Source organism: Podarcis melisellensis (genome assembly GCF_964234715.1).
Source record: "Podarcis melisellensis genome assembly, chromosome: 17".
In the NCBI taxonomy this organism is placed as follows: domain Eukaryota; kingdom Metazoa; phylum Chordata; class Lepidosauria; order Squamata; family Lacertidae; genus Podarcis; species Podarcis melisellensis.
The window spans coordinates 32906976-32926909 of NC_138534.1; the positions used below are offsets into that span (position 1 = coordinate 32906976).

The 19934-nt window shown below is 41.2% G+C and overlaps 2 protein-coding genes across 5 annotated transcripts in view; one reads left to right on the top strand and one right to left on the bottom strand.

Annotated features, from left to right (window-relative positions):
• On the top strand, window positions 1–14289 carry NOA1 (nitric oxide associated 1). Its single transcript, XM_081893575.1, has 7 exons — window positions 1–1170; window positions 2700–2864; window positions 3642–3847; window positions 6088–6219; window positions 7405–7521; window positions 9137–9254; window positions 9612–14289. Exons 1-7 carry the CDS (start codon window positions 63–65, stop codon window positions 9836–9838), a joined length of 2073 nt encoding a protein of 690 aa, XP_081749701.1. The 5' UTR covers window positions 1–62; the 3' UTR covers window positions 9839–14289.
• REST (RE1 silencing transcription factor) overlaps window positions 14209–19934 on the bottom strand; it is a 15097-nt gene continuing 9371 nt past the window's right edge. For all 4 annotated transcript variants that reach the window (XM_081893572.1, XM_081893571.1, XM_081893574.1 and 1 more), the window contains exon 4: window positions 14209–19176. In XM_081893572.1, coding sequence (XP_081749698.1) covers window positions 17465–19176 — 1712 coding nt within the window. In that variant the 3' untranslated portion in view covers window positions 14209–17464. The remainder of the gene's footprint in view (window positions 19177–19934) is intronic.

The window sequence follows — 19934 nt, forward strand, 5'->3', positions numbered from 1 at the left end:
CGCGCTCGCTTCCTTTTCCCTCACGCGCCGCTTGCCTTCCCCCGGCCTCCCCTGAAGGGGCGATGAACGGCTTGAGGCGAGCCGCGCTGCTGGCTTTCCCTCAGCTTTGGCGGCGGTGGCGGCCTCCATGGGGCGGCGGCGGAGGAGCGCTGCGTCGGCGCGCCGGGACCCGCGGCTTCCCCGCCTACCGGAGCTCGGAGGAGCCCCTCAGGCGCTGCGGAGCGGCGGTTGCTCCGCCTGAGGAGGAGGAGGAAGAGCAGTTCGTCTTCCTCGAGTACGTCCCTGAGGAAGAGCCGCGGCTGCCGAAGGCGGGAAACTCGCGGGAGCCTGAGGGGAGGCCGGAGCCGGACCAGCCCGGGAGCGGCGGCGACGCAAGCCGGCGCCGTCCGAAGCCGCCCCGGGAGGCCCACCGGCCCAGGGGCCACCCGGACCCTTCGGTGCCGTCGAGCGGAGTGAGCTGCTCGGGCTGCGGCGCGGAGCTGCACTGCCGGGACCCTGCGGTGCCCGGGTACCTTCCCAGCGAGAAATACCGGAGCCTGCTGCGAGAGGAGGAGGAGAGGGAAGGGAAGGATGGGCAGCAGGCGCTGGAGGGAGCTGTGTGCCAGCGCTGCTGGATGCTGGTGCATCACCAGCAGGCGCTGCAAGTGCAGATGCCCCGGGAAGAGTACCTGCGCGTGGTGAGCGCCGCCCTGCGCAGCCCTCCTCGCCACGGCCGCCCGCCTCTGGTGCTCTGCATGGTGGATGTGCTGGACCTGCCCGACTCCATCCCGACCGACTTGCCCGAGCTGGTGGGCAGCCAGGCGCACCTCTTCGTACTGGGGAACAAGGTGGACCTGTTGCCCGGCGACTCGCCCCAGTACCTGAGCCGTCTCCGAGAGCGCCTGTTGGAGATCTGCGCTGGTCTCGTGGACCTGGCGAAGCCCAGCGCGACGTCGCCGCAGAAACAGCAGCGTGTGGTTGATGTGCACCTCATCAGTGCCAAGACTGGCTATGGGGTGGAAGAGCTGATCTCCAAGTTGCAGCGCTCCTGGAAGTTCAACGGGGATGTGTACCTGGTGGGAGGCACTAATACTGGGAAGTCTACCCTCTTCAATGCCCTCCTGCACTCGGATTACTGCAAGTCGAGAGCATCTGATGTGATCAATAGGGCAACAATCTCACCTTGGCCAGGTCAGGTCAGAGGAAGCGCTTTTACTTATTTAGGCCAACCTAAGGAAGCCCTCATAGAACATCATTTGTGGTTGAGTAATGTAATGCTGTGATGCTCTTCCAGAAATACTGGAGATGATAAAAAAAGTCAATACCTGTTCCTTGTCCAACATACATATGGCTGGGAGCTGTCCATGCCTGTTGCACAGCCATGTGATACCTTAAACACCAGCAAATCAGTGGTTGTTGATGAGCTGTGCTAAATTCTTATATTAACAAAAAATCGTGCCACACTAGACTTTTTATGAGCTTTTAAAAAGTTGTCATAAGACTCATAGCAAGAATGAGGAACACAGCTACTCTTCTGAAACCAGTCACACATAAGTCAACTATCATGTGGACGGGAGGAAGACTGAAGCACTGGAGTGCATGAGCTATGAGGCTCTGACATGAACAAATTAGATAACATTGAATATTTTTATATAGCACTTGAGATCTGTATTTGCCTGACACCCTTAAGCCAAACCTTGAATTAGCAAGACTGTATGGGCATGCGTCGTGGGACGCAGGTGGCGCTGTGGGTTAAAGCCTCAGCGCCTAGGACTTGCCGATCGAAAGGTTGGCGGTTCGAATCCCTGCGGCGGGGTGCACTCCCGCTGCTCGGTCCCAGCGCCTGCCAACCTAGCAGTTCGAAAGCACCTCCGGGTGCAAGTAGATAAATAGGGACCGCTTACCAGCGGGAAGGTAAACGGCGTTTCCGTGTGCGGCTCTGGCTTGCCAGAGCAGCGATGTCACGCTGGCCACGTGACCCGGAAGTGTCTTCGGACAGCGCTGGCCCCTGGCCTCTTAAGTGAGATGGGCGCACAACCCCAGAGTCTGTCAAGACTGGCCCGTACGGGCAGGGGTACCTTTACCTTTACCTTTATGGGCATGCCGTCTTATGATGCTTAGGCATCTTTGGTAAACATTTGTGCTTTGAGGTCTTTGCTGGTGCTTGATCTCAGCATCTAAATTCTTCCCTAGTTTTTCAGTTGTCTTTTCTTCCGGTATTTTAATGTTTTGATTTTAATATTGAGATACACTGCCACAAGACTTAATGTGAGAAACAGTATAGATTTTTTAAAAAAAAAAAAAAATAGTAGCAAGCCAATATCATACACATATTGGGGAATGAGTCTGAGATACAATAATATGCCTAAAGCCAGGCCACTTCATAAGGGCATGAATTGGCATGAGGTTTGAACTGGGAACCTCTTGCCTCATGATTTGACCTTTTAGCCATTACGCCAGTTCTGTTATTTACTAGTATTATTTATTAAACTTGTATACCGCCCTTCATTCCAAGATCACAGGGTGGTTCACAACATAAAAATACAAGCTCCAGAGAAGATGGGTTGTCAAAATGTAAGAAATAGCGGAACAAGTTTTTGCCATCAGTTTTCTCCATTTCTTATTACTATATTATGTCCCATAATAGTTTGGGGGCCATATTAGCATTGCTTATACTTACCGGTACCTAAAATCTTAATCCTCTGTTGTTGTTTTTCTAGGAACGACCTTGAATCTCCTGAAATTTCCAATTATTAATCCTACACCTTACAGAATATTCCAGAGGGAAGCAAGACTAAAGGCAGATGCAGAGAAAATGGAAGAAGAACTCAGTGAAGATGAGCAAAAGCAGCTTGCGATCCTCAAAAAGCAAGGGTACTTAATAGGTGAGTACTTTCTGAGAGCTATGCAGCTGATATGAGTGCTAAAGAGCAGTTTTCCCCAGAGGAAAGCAATGGGACAAGAGTAAGTGTATATGAGTCCTAAGTATGACTAATGTTGCCTATCACCCCAACTGTACTTGTTTTAATTTATATAATATCTAGGACTAAGATTGTAATTCTATACATGCTTACCTGGGTCTCATTGAACATAATAGAGGACAGATTAGTCAAGTGAGAGAGAGAATTTACAATTTAAAAGAGGATACAGTAAGAAGACTGGCTCAGTTCTTTAGTTTAATCACCAGAGCATAGACTAAAAGGTGATTGTACACTGTAATAAGTATTTTCAGAGTGAGATATTAACTCTAAAGGTGTTAGCCAACATCAGTCATACTCGGAGTGGCCCACAAATGTTTTCTTTTGTAATAAATGCTTTGATTGTATTCCCAGAAAATTACAGAATTGAATAAATGAAACAATAATATAAATATAATTAAGCACGTGACAGAAAATCGAGATACAAATTATATGATCCCATGACCTTTTGAAAAATTGTAAATGCAGAGGGGATGCAGAGAAGGGGTTATGTACAGTGCTCAAATACATAGTTCATATCAGCATATCCATAATTTAATCTGAAATAGTGGCCTTAGCTCCGTATGCTGAAGCTTAGTTAAGATGCTGCTGCCTCTAGAAAGCTGGATCATGAGAAGTTTGTAAGGGGCAAAAACTACTAACTGAAGAAAAGCAATATAATTTGGTTTTTTTCTTTCGATGTAGGAAGAATTGGGAGAACATTTCAAATGCCAAAAAAGCTGAAGAAAAATTGTGAAATTGAGTTTGATGCTGAAGCATTGTCTCTTGGTATAGAGGAAGAACCTTCTGTTCCACCTGTAACTGCTGCTAAGAAACTTGAACTCACATACAATGAAGTGAAAGACGCTCGCTGGTTTTATGACACTCCAGGGATTGTTAAAGATGGTTGTGTAAGTTAACGCTTCTACTTTTAAGAAGTTTGTTACATAGGACTGAGAAGAGGAAAGGCATTGGCTTGGATCAAAAAGTGTCTTCCACTAGAACATTATGTGAAAAAGTGACACTAAATCAAACAATGTTAACCCTGTTGTATAAAATCTTGAGCAGGAGCATGCACAATCTTTTGTGTTAGCTGAAGCAGAACTGCTGTAGAACTTCATTAATGTATTGTGTGAGGTCTTGTTCAAGCACTGCAGAAGCATTTTCTGAAAAGTCTTTTTTAAAGAAAGAAACATTTGAGTGAATTTCATGTCCAGTTTTAAGTGACTGAGAGACTTCCCTTGATTACAGGAAACCCCCCACACACACACACACTAATGCACATTCTACTTGTGTGCAGCGCCAGGAAATAATTAAATAAATAATCATATTAGGAAATGGTGGGAGAAAGCCGGAGAATCCTGGTGACTTGCAAGGACACCCTTCCCAGAGTCCAAAGAGGATGTCAGTGAGGGCAGAGGATACCGCAAAGAGACCTGAGGTGTAGTGGGGCTTTGTTGAGGCTTCTCTGCTCCCCTGCCTAACATCTGGTGTATGGGGTAGCACAGCAGGAGCAGCTGCCTTCCCGCATAGCCTCCAGACAGCCCCAGAGCTTCCAGTCTAGTTGTGGATATTTTTGGATAGAGTATTTTTGTTATGGATTGAAGAGAGAGTGGCAGAGAGGGCGGTTAAAGGGTGTTTAGAAAATGCTCCCCGCTTTATATGATTTCACTTAGACTCTCCCTTCGTAAGTGGGGAGTCCCCTGCATTGTAAAATTAATCCTATAACTCACTCTTCTAAGGTTAAAAAAAAGTGGATGAAAGAAACCCTGAGCTGGATGAAGGTAGAAGCAGCTCTGGACCGCAATCCTTTATTAGTGACTTTGTGTATGTGTGTGCCTGTGTGCACACAGCTCAGAAAAGCTAAAACAGAAGTCACTTTGGAAACCAACCCAGCACAAGAAAATTTGGGTGGAGGGAAGGTCTGAAATAATAGAGTAAAAAAAAAATTAATTAAGACTACTTAATGAACTGCTTATTTAGTACAAAGCACATCTGCTTGGTTCAAAGCTGGGCAACTTTAAAAGAATACCTCAGAATTTAGCAAAAGCTTCCCACAGCTCTCTGTCAGACCTGGTAATGAATGATTGATTTTTGTTTGATGCTCTCTATAAAATAAATTGTTGTCTTTGATCTAGTCTGTTGGGAGTAGCTGTTGATTACACAGACAACTTTGAAGCCTTCATTCAGAGGGGGCCAGGAGTTGGTTGAATGTGTATAGTGGATGGGTTTTGTTTCAGTTTCCAATAACTTTGCCCATGTCTGATTAAATTTGGAATGTGTGTCGAGTGGAGCAGCAATGATATGCTGTTGCATCATGAACCAATGTACAAATTCTATTATGCTACCCATATTCTCCCATGTGAAAAAATAGCCCTCTGTTCCAGCAAGGGAGATCCTTACAGGGCAGCTGAATTGCCCTGATGATGAAATACACATTATGGGGCTCATCTAGTTGAATTGGCTGGATATGTCCTTTGATGATAATTAGTATGTACAACTAATGTGATTCCTGCATTGCAGGGAGATGGGTTGGATGCCCCTGGAGACCCCTTCCAACTCCTCAGTTCTATGATTCTGTGCTTAGCGTTGCTGTTTTTAGCTGGAGAGCTGGGGTATCTGCAAAATATGTTGCTGGTGATCCTTTGCAGAATTTACTCAAGCTAGTGAAATAAATTGAGCAAATAGATAGCCAAAGAGCTGTTTCACATAAATTCAGGGACTTGGCCTGAATTTTAGCATTCCCCCTGTTATTTCTGACACTCCACCCGTTTAAACCGTTGGCTAGGTATTCCTGGAAGCTGCTGTTCAATAAATGAAATCTAAAGGTTTATTGAACGTACTGAACTACCAGTAGAGTATTTAGAGAGAGCTACATCACCGTAGCATGCATATACATGGCTTCTTTGGATTAAGGCCATTGTGTATTACATTTTTAATTAATTCTGCCTCAAGTAGCTATGCATTCCTGCACCTGAATAGCATTTAGATGACAAGTGCCGTCTTGCTATCAGTGGCCTGAAAACATGATTTATATAATCACTTTTCCTGTCAACTGCATATGAAATAACTTTAAGCTGTCCTATAAATCTCAAAGTATGAAAAATGAAAATGTGTTTCATCTATATAATGGACTCTGTTTTGGTTTTAGGTTTTGAACTTGCTGAAGGAGAAAGAAGTCAAGCTTGTCTTGCCAACCCGTGCAATTGTTCCAAGGTCCTTTGTGCTTAAGCCTGGGATGACGTTGTTTCTAGGTGCTTTGGGACGCATAGATTATTTGCAGGTAAAGGAGACAGAGGCTATTCTGAACTTGATTCAAAGTTCTCATTTGTAATGTGTATTATATAGAGTGTGCAGTGGTACCTCTGGATGCGAACAGGATCCGTTCCGGAGCCCCGCTCGCATCCTGAAGTGAACACAACCCACGCCTGCACGTGCACGGGTCATGATTTGCCGCTTCCGCGCATGTGCGCCACGTCATTTTGAGCGTCTGCGCATGCGCGGGCGGTGAAACCTGGAAGTAACGTGTTCTGTTACTTCTGGGTCACTGCTGAGTGCAACCCGAAAACACTCAACGTGAAGCATATTTAACCCACAGTATGACAGTAGTTGAAAAGACTGTGTGAGGTATGTTCCAGATTGAGAGCTGGCAACTTGAATGAGCATTTTTCCTTCTCTTCCCTCAGCAGTGATAAATAACTTGGGCTTCATAGACATCACCACCAGAGGCTGATAGGGAGCTACTAAATGCCTCAAGTCATATGTTTTCCTTTGGGTAGAGATCCAGTTTCTGACAGTACCTCTGGACTAACAAAAGGATTGTGTTTCCATTGTTTATATTCTCAAGATTTACTGTTACTCTGTTATTAACAAGTTATGAGGATGAATATTCAATAAGGTGATGTCTGTTGTTCAGTTCTTCAGCAATTATTTTCAAGCTCTGTATGTCTGAAATAGAATAAGCTGCCTGCATCTTCACTGAGCAAAAGGAAAACAAGCTGCAGCTGTTCTATATGAAAAAGTGTATGTGTGCATGTTTCCAAAGTTTTGGAGTATCATGTTGTAAGAAAGCTAAAATAACACAGCTAAGCTAAATTGTTCATTAAATACATTATGTTTCTTGTTTGCTGAATCTTAAGATATCTCTTCCCAAACTGGAAACATTATATTAAGGGCTTTATGTTTTTTCTTTGGATATTAAATTAAAAGGCAAGGGTGGAATAACTATGGAAGGAGTATTATCAGACTGAAAATCCTCTTTCTCCAGTCCCTTGTTAGTAACTGTGGATCTGGAAATGTTTATAAGAATGCAGGTCTCTCCAGCCTTCAATCACTAAATCACAGTCAACTATAGAGAATGGAGAATTCTTGTTAGCAAAGATGGCTTTAAGCTTATTGATGAAACTGGTCTTTTAAACTTAATAGAATTTATTTCAGACAATTCATTTTCAGCTTTATTACTCTTTAGGGAGACCAGTCCTGCTGGTTTTCTGTTGTGGCCTCTAATTTGTTGCCTGTGCACATCACTACAGTAGAAAAAGCAGATGCTGTCTATCAAAAACATGCAGGTCAAACATTACTGAAGGTAAGCCAGTACTGTCTCTACCACTGGAGAATCTATGAGGGCTAATGCCTTGTGATCTCTCTCCTTCCACAGCCATTCATTATTGTGCCTCTTAGGTCTAGTACAAGGCAGGCTTTGTTCTGCTCTTAGCCAGCACCATGACTGCATTGTCTCAGATGAGTTCTCCGTATCTTGGTGGTCTTCCACTTTATGCAAGAAAGAAATAATACTTCACATTGTTTTGCTTCTATCCAATCTCAGCAAAGAAGATAATAGAATTAAATAGCATTCTGTGAGCACTACTGCAAAAAGATTATTCCCTGTTAAAGCCACACTATAGAGCAGCCTCATTGCAAGATGTGCTAACTCAGCAACCAGAGATATCTTAGATTTTAATTTTATTGCTGTTAATCTATATAAATTTCTAACAAGGTACTTTACAATCTAGGCCTTACTTGGGGTGCAAATACCTAAAGTAGTGCTAAGAAACTGGAATATAGCCAAAGCTGTGTGAGGTTACTTCCTTTTGTTCACCCTGAATCTTATAAGCACCATCAGACATCTTGAAGAGTTCAAACAGAAGCTTGATTGCAATCAAGAGAAAGTGCATTTCACACATCTTAGTTTACAGTAGTCAGTAAGATTAGTCCACGATTCCTAAGGGAAGAGACAATATTGGAACTGGGGAGGACCCCACCGGGATAAAAAGATTATTAAATAGAATGAGTGAATCCATCCGATGTCGTTTTAAGTCTACTGAATCCTGCAGTTGCATGGAGTTGAACACATAATTTCATTCCAGAATATCCATAGAAATTGAGTCTGATGTGTGACCACGCATTCTGGTTTTTTACTTTAAAAAACTGTGTTGTGATCAACACTTTAAAGTGCACTGAGGATCAGAGTCCAGGCAATGTCCCCATTTTGACAAGACACCACTTTAAATCAAGAGTGAGGAACCTCTGGTTTGGGGGCCAAATGCTATCCTTCAGGATTTATAATCCCACCATTGGCATGTGTGCCACAGAAGCTTGTCCATGAGAGAATGCACCCTTAAACCTGAAAAGTCTCTTAAAGCAACCCTTTCCTCCAATACTTGACAGGTCCTGCTTGGATTATCAGTCTTATTTTATATCTGGCGTATTGCAGTGTTCTTTTCACTGGCTTTTTATCTTCAACTTCTTGTTTCTCTTTTCTGCCATTAAGCTTGCGGTTTTCTGTCACTGTTTCAACCACATCTCACTTCTTTCTCCATTTTCGTTTCCCTTATCTTTTTCTAACAGAGCAGTTCTGTAAACGTCTACTTAAAAGTAAGCCCCACTGATTTCCTTTCTACACCTTTGTTCTGTTTGATCTGTTCTTCTTGTTCAATCCTGTCTTCTCTTTCCTTTTCCGTTTGTAGCCGTTTTCTCACGAATCAAAGTGGTTTAAAAAACAATGAAAATAAAATCCCAAAATGCAATTGTTGTTGCTTGGTTGGCTGCCAGCCTACTTTATTCTCGGTAACTTGTCCCCAACCATTGGGCTTTATCTCAACTTGACCTGCCACTTATTTTATAATTTGCTAATTACATTACTATGTAAATGAAGAGTTATTCATTTTTTTTACTGTTTAATCCCTGGCTTGTAATATAAGGTTCCTATGGGAGGTGAAGAACGAATGAAAGAATTCCCGCCACTTGTCCATCAGGATGTGATTTTGGAAGGAATTAGCAGTACCGAGGCAGTGGCCGATATAAAGCTTTCATCTGCTGGTAACTTCTGCAAATGTTTTCTTGTGTTGGGCAGGGTAGCTACGTACCCTGGTACTTCTTGTTTTGTCCTGATGATGAATATAACCAGAGTGCTAGTGTAGTATAATAGACTTGGGGGGGGAGGGGAGGTTCCCAATTTCTCAATCTTATCAAGTTCTTTGGATTTTACTGAGTGTAAAGATTTTTGGACACGCCCTAAAAAAAAGAGATTATCTAAATATATATTTTGTCTTAATACTGAAAAATGAAATTTGACATAGTTCTGCTTTGTTCAAGGAGTTGTTCACCCAGCAAATCCAATGTTCCGATTTCATTTTATTTAAATTATATACATGTTCTGGTATTTCTTCTACACAGGCTGGGTTGCAGTAACAGCTCATCTGAATGACAAAGTACATCTCAAATGCTATACTCCTGAAGGAACAGCACTGACAGTACGTAAACCACCTCTGTTGCCATACATCGTTCACATCAAAGGACGTCGTCTGCAACGAAGTGCAGCATATGAGACTAAAAAACCACCTCCCCTTGTGGCAAACTTAAAGAGAGATGTAAATAAGAAAACAAGGCTGGGGAAAATCTAAGAAACTGTAGATAAAGAAATCTCCCAACAGGTCATTTACCCAAGGATGACACGGTGCTATTTGCACAGAACATACCTTTCTTTTCAGAGTGTTTGTTGTAAAACAAGTTTTGTAAAAAAATAAATAAGGATTTGAAGTTCTAAACGTGTTGTATCATTTATATGAATCCCCACCCTTCTTTGCGGCCAATACACATTTTCCTGCCACTAGTAGAGACCCAAACCAGAGCACAGCGGTACTGCAAAACAATGTTCTAGGTGTCAAGCTCTGGGCTTGGCTTCCCAGCTATCTCATGTGCGCCTAATTGCTGTAGATCTCTTTGTTCTCTGATGGTGAAAGAAATGGAACAGCAGAGCAGGCTGGGTCTCCCACCAGGAGGGAGGCTCCCTGACTAGGGTTAAGCAGTGTCTTGTACTCCCAGAGGGAAGATGGCAGCAAGCAGAGTGTGGGAGGGCTCTGTTGCTCTCCATTCCTGAAATGATGAAGTGCAGTACAGTATGTGTGTGGGCAAGAGCCCTTGAGGATGGATAGATGAACGAAGCAGGAGAAAGAATGGAAGCTGTGGTTGTCCACTTTTCACATTAGCTCTTAAACTCCTGTTCCAAGTTTTCCCGTTCCTAAGGAACTAGCTCCTTTATGAAACTTGGCAAGATAAGAGAAAATCAAGAGCATCTGTACATTCAAAGGATTCAAAACCCTGTCCATGTTTGAGCTCCATAAACTGTTGCAGTGGTACCTTGCTGTTATGCATGGAAAGGGGCACTGTGAGTAAAGCCTTCGGGCCTGTAACTCTGGCCTTGCTGACCCTTGTGTCAACGGTGATGTCTTGAGGCCAGGAAGTCTAGGCATCACTCAGTAAATGAAGCCTGCACAACAGCAAATAAAGGGGGCTACAGCATTAAAATATTTTTAAAATCAATGTCCTTATTTACTGAGACTGGTGCTTCATGTACCATTACTTTCCCCCCTAAAAAAATGGTTGAGGACACTTGAAAGGGGCAGATCTTACTCTCCACTTTGATGCATAGGGGATGCAATTTGCTACTGCAAAACTGCCTTTGCAGCATGAATTTATGGGCATTTTGTTGATAGCAGATACAAGTGTCAGTTTAATTCAGTCTCCTGGGATCATTAATCAAAAAATACTTCCCACCAGATCTTTCTCAATGACTTATGGGAACAGGTTGAGTGTTGTTAGACGTAAAAAAAAATAGCAAGGGCGGAGAAGTAATATGGTTTTACCCAGGAAGGGACAGACTGCTGTTGCTGGGTCTGCAGTGGTATGTATCAAAGCATTTACATAGTGGTTCATTGTCCTAATGCAGTGAAGCATTGACAGCAAAAAAAAGCTAAATAAACCCGTCAGGACATCACTCACTGAATTATTTTGAAATATGTATGACAGTAAATGAGAAGGTTGTTGATAACATAATCCAAACTAACACCTTACCATGAAGACTGTAGGAAAGGGAACAGTATTATTGAGACATGCATTTAGTCATGATATTTTTCTGCTGACTGGATGTATGTTCTGTCTGACAAGGCAGTAATTGAACTGAATGTACAGTACTGCGATTTTTCAGACCTCAACATTGCACAATGTTAGGACATCAAGAGGACTCATAATGTAATTCCACAGGAACAACAGAATTCAGCAAATCTCACCCTTTTTAAAAAAATATATATGTATGTTTATCGTTATTATGTTTGTGAATATCTGCTTGGAAGATTGCGGGTAGTGCCTGCTGAAAAATCAGAAGGCAGAATTGCCATGTAAGATTTCCAAGATTCAATGCAATCCATAGTTTCTTGTCCTTCCTCATCACTAAAGAAAGCCAGTATGTTATGCAAATATGCCCTGTTCTGCATAAATTTATAGACTATAGAATACAGCCTTTATTTTTCAAGCGTGGTATTGGATTTCAATGTGCATCTCATCAGTGGGAGATTTCTTAAGACAAAAACTTTTGTTTCTTCATTTTATTTGTGGGCACCAACTTGCTGGAGACAACAAGGAGAACAAAGTATACCGTAGCTTCATTTGCTAAACGAGACAAGCTTTAATCTTGATATAATCTGAACAGAATACCAAATGTTTGTGTTTGCAGGTATCTGGCACCACCTTCAGAGCTCCTGAAGCACTGACCCAAAATATTTTAATGAAGAAAAGTCTTACAGATTTTAGTAAAACTTTATTGTATTTTGAACTGGGGCATTTAGCCAGGCAACTGCTGACATTGGCAGCCACTGCTTTATAACTGGTGTTATTTTAACCTTCACGGGATTGCAAGTTCTTAAATATGCATTCTATACTCTTGTCCACTGCCAGCTGTCTGTCAAGAAATGCCTTCAAGGATAGGGGTGTGTGGAAATATCCCCTTATTTATGTATCTACTGAATTCATTTCCCACCCCCCTTCTTCACCAAGGAGCTCAGGATGGCAAACATATCAGTAATAAAAATAGAATTAAATATAATTCAAGTATCCAAGATGCTGGGGAAATTACATCTTTTATTGCTCTAGCACAGCTATCATTCAGTTTACTGCTTCACAGGTAGCAAGAAACAATTTCTGCTACAGAAATTGTCTCCTACTTCAATAATGTTGATTATCTGACAGGTCGAATATCAAAGAGGGTGGAAGAGCCCCAAAGATGACCATGGTCCCGTCACCTCGCCAATATAGATTTTTATGCATGCATCTTGTGGCCCTTTAGCGCAGGAGAGGACCAACTGTGAAGCTTCTGGAGCCATTTAATTTTTTACTAAAACTCTAGGAGGCAACAATTGGGTTCTGGTTAATTCATATTCCAGGAATTTGTTTCAAGTATTGGAACTGAACTCAGGTTATCACAGTCCCTCCACATATCTCTGCCTCTCACCAATTTAGGGAGTTATTTTCTTGCCACCGTTAAGCAACTGGGAGCAAGAAAGCCTTGTCAATCCATTTCAAATCACCCAGAGATCAACCAATGTATGCTTCTCTTAACTTCTATCCACCCCTTCCATAGCCAATGGTATTATTTGCTGAATATTCAGAAAAGACAGATGAAAGATACACATATTCCTTAATAAAGTTTATTGACATAACTATGCTTAGGAAAATACACTCATGGGTTAATATGCAATTTAGTTTAACACCTTACATTTTGGACAAAGGCTTGTACATAGTTTAGGTAAATAAAAAAACCCAGGATATGTGATCTTTTCTGATTTTACATCTATTACAAACATATAAAAGCTCTTCATGCACTACAGTAGAGAGAAAGCATGAAAAAAAATTACCTTTGGTTTAAATTGACAGAATAATACAAGTATTGCACTGTAAAAAGCTTCAAACACGGTGCAACCAAACATAAAATGTTTCAGTGCCAGCTTACAAAAAGTTCTTTAGCTAGTGTGATTTGCTTTTTAGGGGAGGGAAAGGTATATATACACATGTGTTCAACAATTTCTTAAACTACCTGGATGTAATTAATATTGTATTTCAGCTTGTTAGCTACACAATCAAGATTCAATAAACCCAACTGAACCTGTGCTTACAATACATCAGCAAAACAACATACTGAAATCAAAGGCATTATGAGTATTAACTGACCTGTCAGTTTGTTCTGTAGAAAAGATTTAAAGTTCCAGCCCTTAGGTCAATCAATCCCTAAATAGCAGCAATATTAAGATGTGTTGCCAAGTTCCTAGTAATCCATTCTTTAGGCCACATTTCCAAAAACACTATAGATTCTACTAACTAGCCACACTGTCAAACAACATGAGATAATGCAGGATGTATCGGGCTGGGGTGTTATGACAGGCATTGCTGCTGAGAGAAGCCCTTTAATAAAGGAAGACGCTGGAAAGGAGTATCCAAAATTCCTGTGACAATCTCAAAATTCAATTTAAGAAATATCTACTTTAGGCAGAAACACAGTAACTCGTCTGTTGTTTAACCCTAATTTCACTAATCCACTTGCAACATCTAACATTAAGTGACATTCCATCTTTTACCAGTTTCATTTTTAAACTGTTCAATCACTATAGGTACCTCCTTCTATTCTAACAAAATAGGGGGAAACATACAGGAATTTCAAGTCAATCACAATATCCAATATATCTCAAGACACAAACAATTACATCGCTGGAAGATATTATTTTAATACTTAACAGTTTTGCCCTCTCAAGCTCAGAAACACTACCCAACACAGGTACCAACTTCTACTGTCTTTTCTAGCGTGAAAGTTTTACTCCTGATCATTTGCTAGTGAGTTCTTCTGAGTAACATGACAACATTTTCTTGTAATGTGAAGTCATCTAATGTCATTACTGCGAGTGACACCTCTTTGCCTCTACCTTTTCAACCAACTTGGTTTTTAAAAAAAAAATCACAAAAAATGTAGCTTAAGGCCACAAAGGCTTTTACAAAGTGGAAACATCTCTTTCTAAAAAGGCAGAGAGAGGGGGGGGGAAAAACTCTACACTGTACTGGAGTTTCCAACCTCTATCCAAACCTTTTACAAAACAATATTTTACAAAATGACAATATTTTACATGCAACAATAAAGTTGTGTTTAATACTATTCCAACTAATTGGTTAGGAAGACAATTCAGCAGTGTTTAATGGTTCAACATAAATATAGTTGCAACTTGATTCTCAGTTGACAATGATTGTCACAGCCAAAGTAAGGATTCAACACAAGCTATTCACACACAATAACCAATGTTACACAATTTATTTCTGCCCTAAAGGGATTTTTCTCCCTCAGATCTTTGGCCTCCTATTAGAAAACTCACCCACCCACCCACCCACTACACAGAAGTATTAGGTTCCTGTATTCAGTCAAGTTACATCGAAAAAGAACCACAAAAGGTTCTAGCAGAAAGGAGGAGGAAAGAGACCGAATACAGCTTAAACTAATGCAAGCGTTAGCAGTCTCCAAGACAAAAGAATAAGAGAGTTTGCTTTAATATTTCTGCAGCAGGTCAAAAAAACTATCCTGATAGCCATTCTGAGCCACATTTTAGCAGGAAGTTATTCTGCGCAAGCCCCCAGAAGTAAACAAGAGCCATGCCAGAATACACTCATGGGGTTTGTCCTGGAGAAACGTCCTCACAGATCAGCCTTTGCCTACCTCGTGCCCTCCAGGTGGGAGTGGTAGTACATGGCATGGAAGGCATCAGATTGGCAAAAGCTGCTGGGGTGGAATGTGCCCTTTGGAAGTGCAAGCTTCCATAGATGTTGCTTTGCAGGACTGCAGGTGGCATTTATATCTACAAATTTGGGAAAAGGGGATAGATGCAAAAGACCTGCAGTTTTCTCACTGCTCACACATTCCAAATGCCTCAAACCTTACTGATAACAGACTTGCTTTACTTGTGACTTTTCTCCCAGTGTTTGCAAATTCATAATATATCCAATCGTTTCAACTCCTTTTTATGTCAAGTATAAAAGTATCAGGGTAATTAATTTAAGTTAGAACTTGATGGAATAAGGATCAGGAATATCTACATCTTCCCTTATTTGTTGCTTTCCAAGATCTTCCTGATAGTGTTGATCACTTCAAATTCCATGTATTATGTAATTGCCAACATTTGTCTTTGACGAGCAGATAAGGAGCACAATCCACCTGGAAATTCTCCTGCACAGGACCCTCTGTAATGAGTATGAGCTGGGCAAGAGTACTTACAAATTTTAAAATTCACGTGTACTTTTAATGGATTTTTTGCTCTCATTTGACTATTCCATGTTTAGAACTCGACAAGCACCATCCATTAACAAATTAAGTTTCCCATGAAATTTCACATGCATGCCCCTATTCATTTTAATGGAGGGCAGTGAAAAGTTTCTCCCAGCAATAATAAATGCACTAAAACAGCAGAAAGTACTGTCTGCATAAAAATGCATACTATATGAATATATTATCCAACCTTATATACAGAGATATGTATGAACAACCTTCTTGGGGGCACAATCTACTGAGAAATTCCCCTTTCACAACGGGAGCTATCCATGAGCAGTAATTGGTTCTTAGTCTGGTCTGTGGGATGACATTCCTTTAGTATCATTTGTTCCAAAATCAAATAATTAAAGCTACAACACTGCACAAACTCAGAACCAGAAAATGTGGTCAAGATAAACAACACTGGCCACAACAAGCAACAAACCTGAAAAATCAACATTACGGGAAGGAAACCCATTAACAAAAACCAAACATGCATATATAAAGTGTTCATATACACAGAAATAACTAAACTCCTAAAGGCTTAAACTGCATAGGTAAAAATAAAAACAATTATGTGCAACATTTTTTCATCTCTTAAAGCACAAGAAGAAATAAGAACCTTGTCGAAAAGTAGTATTTAACAAATAATGGATTCACTAATCAACAGAAAGGTAGAAAGAACTCCCAAGATTTTGGCTTGCTGATCATGATTGGGGACCTGAAATGTATATGCAAATTAAATATATGATCATGCAATTATGTTTTCTGTTAGCCAACCTCAACATTTTTCTGAAAGTGCTCTTTTTACAAATAATCTGCCACAGTGAGTTCTTTAAGCATTCATCATACCAACAGGTGAAAATAAAAAAGGCAGATTTTTCTAGAAACAATTGGAGCAGTATTTCAATTTCTAGGAGTTTATTTCTATAACACTTTGTTCAACAAGCACAGATGGCCTGTGCACTTGTCACATTGCAAGGAATTCTTAACCAGGGATGAGCCTGATGATCTCACACCCAAGACTCTCATCCTTCCGAACAAGGAGAAGGACAAGAGTGAACCAGGCTGTGCTGTTTACTGAAGACATTATCTCCCTAACCACCCAAGCTGTCTTCAGAAAACCCCCATTCACATACAGCTAAGTATTCTGAATATCAGAACCACAGGGACAGGACCAGTTACTGTTTTCTTCCCATTAGGGGTGGGAAAACTCACACACTTGGCCTTACCTACACTGTAATGGTGTAGAAATGGAATATGGGGAAGCAGTTCCACATTGTGGCAAGTGTATATAAAAGAGGATCAAATAAGGGGGTCTTGAATGGGTGATCAGGAAGATACCACGTTCAAATAAACGCTGATTCACCTTTGACTTTCTCCTAGCAGTAAAGGGGAAAGAGAGAAGGAGCACATGTCTCATACCAGGCTGAAATATCTTCCTGGAATGTAATGACTGGACAGGCCCAGACTGTGGGCTCAGTCAACTGTTAATATCTCCTGCTCAAGTCCTATGGAAACAAACAGGACACTGCAACAGCACAACAGTGCTCTTGCACACGTCTATTATTTTTTTAGAGTCTGTGCAGGAGACACTCTTGGTGGATTGTTCCCCAAGGCTACATTTCTAAACCTACTAACTTGTGAATAGTTCTGCTTCAAGTCAACAGAAATACTCAAGAGATTCCAGGGCTCTATCCCAAGGAGTTCTGCCAATTTAACAAGCCACAGCATGCATACCCTATTTGCCCTCTCTAATCAAAGAGATACAAGTAATTAATTAGTTCAACATTTCATCAAAGGTCAGAAAAACACAACCAACTTTAAAAAGTATAAGCAAACTGAGCTTAAGCAAAGATTCTACAAGAACTGGTACCTAAGCTCTAGAATAAACTGTCATGAAACTGCAGTTTGGTTAATCTTGCCCCTTTGTTGCTTTCTCAAGATAGTACACATTTACTAAATGGCGATTCAGGTGCTTACTGTATTCACCTTCCTTTTTAAATGAACGATCGCAGAATATGCACACATAGTTCTCCTTTGTGGCCTTGGCTTCTGCCACTTCTTGGGATGGTTTCTGATCTTTCTCCTGTGCTGTCCGAGCACCATTTAACCCAGAATCATCACTGCCTTCTGATATGTTGTCACTTATATCACTGCCCTCGTGACTGTGGATGCCTTCATCCTCTTCCATTTCCTGATTTTCATTTACTACCGTGCCACTGGACGATGCTGAAACCAGGTCTGCTTTAGTGCTCTTCTCCAGTTTTTCTGGCGACGGTGGTGGAGGAGCTTCTGCTGACTCTTCAGCCTGCAATTCTTTTGTAGAACTGACATTTTCTGGATGTGGGTTACTCACAGTTTCTATCTCACACATTTGTTGCACCTCTTCAGTTTCTTGTATTGGATCAGGATCAGTCACAATCTGCATCTCACAAGTTTCTGTGGTTTCCGTATTTGGGGACAAATCAGGTAAAGCATCTTTTAGTACACCTGTCTCTTTTTCAAAGGTGGTATTTGAGTCCTCAGACCTGATACAAGGAATGACTGTCAGCTCAATTTCATTCTGAGAAACTGCTTTAATTGTCTCCTCTTCTGCCATGGGCATTTCTTGCTCTTTCACCTCTAGTTCTATATCCATAGCCTTGTGCTGCGCAGCCAGTGACTCATGATCTTGCATGTTCTCCACAGGAATGCACTGGCTCTCTCTAACATCAAGGATAACAGGAGGCTGGAGTTCACTGCAAGCATTATCAGTTACCTTACTTTCCTCCTCTGGTATAGCAACAGATTCTTTAGAGAACGGCTCCTCATCTGTGACCTTCTCACAATCAAGCTTTCTGTTGTTCTTACCAGGCTTACTCCTCAGATATTTCTTTTTCTTGTTTTTCTTCAGGCAAGAATTTTGCTTTTTGATGACTTCTAACTTGTTTTCACTCTTTTGAGAGTCCTGACATTTAGGGGACATTTTTTCAGTTTTCTTTTTCTTCTTCACTATAACATCAGTGTTTGCTGCAAAATCTTTTGTCAAAGGAACAGGGGTGGAATCTGCTTTTCTCTTTGCTTTCTTTGTTTTACCAGATTTCTCTGTCATTTTCTCAGTTTTCACATTTGCCTCTTTGCTTTCAGCAACGGTTTTGCGACTTCGAGTTGTTACGTGGCCTATACCAAGACTGCTAGTTGGTTTCTTTTCTTTTGACAGGTTCTCTTCTTTTACGGTTCTCTCACTTTTCTTTTCAGTCATCTCTTTCTTTGCCTGTTCTTGTTCCACGCCCTTATTATCACCACCCGTGTTTTCAGAAGTATTCACTTCATTCTTTTTAGTTCGTAGTCTTACTTTTGAGACATCCATTGTGATGTCACAACAGTCAGGGTGCCTGGATTTGATGTGATACTGCAAATTGCACTTCTTGGATGCAGCATACTCGCAGACTGGGCAAAGGAACTGCCGTGGGCTGACATGGAGTTCAACATGCTTCTTGAAGTTGCTTCGGTCTGCAGTTTTGTAGTCACAATGCGGGCAGGCCAGTGGTTTGGGCCCATCATGAACCTGCCTTGCATGCCGAGTCACTTCATGCTGGTTTGATGCCACATAGCTGCACTGCTCACATTTAAACGGCTTCTCACCTGAAGCAATCAAGAGGGAAATTACCAGTGATTAAATTACAAACAGCAACTTATTTGCACAGCTACAGATTTATACAGTTGTGCATGCTTTTGCATTTCTCAACTTAAAAAAATAAAAGATTTTACAGTTAACACATTCACAAAAGACAGCAACAAACCAAAAGAAAGAAACAAAAACAAACATGCAAGCAACAACTAATCCACATATTCCATCTATGATAAATACATACCAGGAAAGATCAGTCTACAGTAATACTAGCAATTGGAATCCAAACCAAACTGGTCCACTGAAGGCAGTGTAGAAAAATGGAAATTATAGATGAATAGTAGGCTTACACAAATATTATACCACACCCATATAACCCAGAAGCAATTATTTCCTCAAAAAGGTAAAATGTTTCTGCAGTGCTACCATTCAACCCCCCAACCCAGACATAATACATAGTTCCAGGAAAAAAATACAAACTGACTGGGTGATCAGCAACTCTTACTTGAACATTAAATGTGAGTGTATACTAACAATAAAAACAGAAGTCAGTCATTAATATGTACAGCAGCAATCAACTTCACAAATTACATGCATGGAGGGGTTAAAATTCAATGGCTGTTTCAAAAGTTGTCACGAATGCAGGAAACACATTAAAAGTCATGTAGATAAGTGACAATCACAAGAAAGTTTTGCAATGGGAATGCTCCAGTTCAGCAATGCCCTCTTCTATTCTGCCCCAACCCCCACTTTTTTTGTTTAACACTCCCAG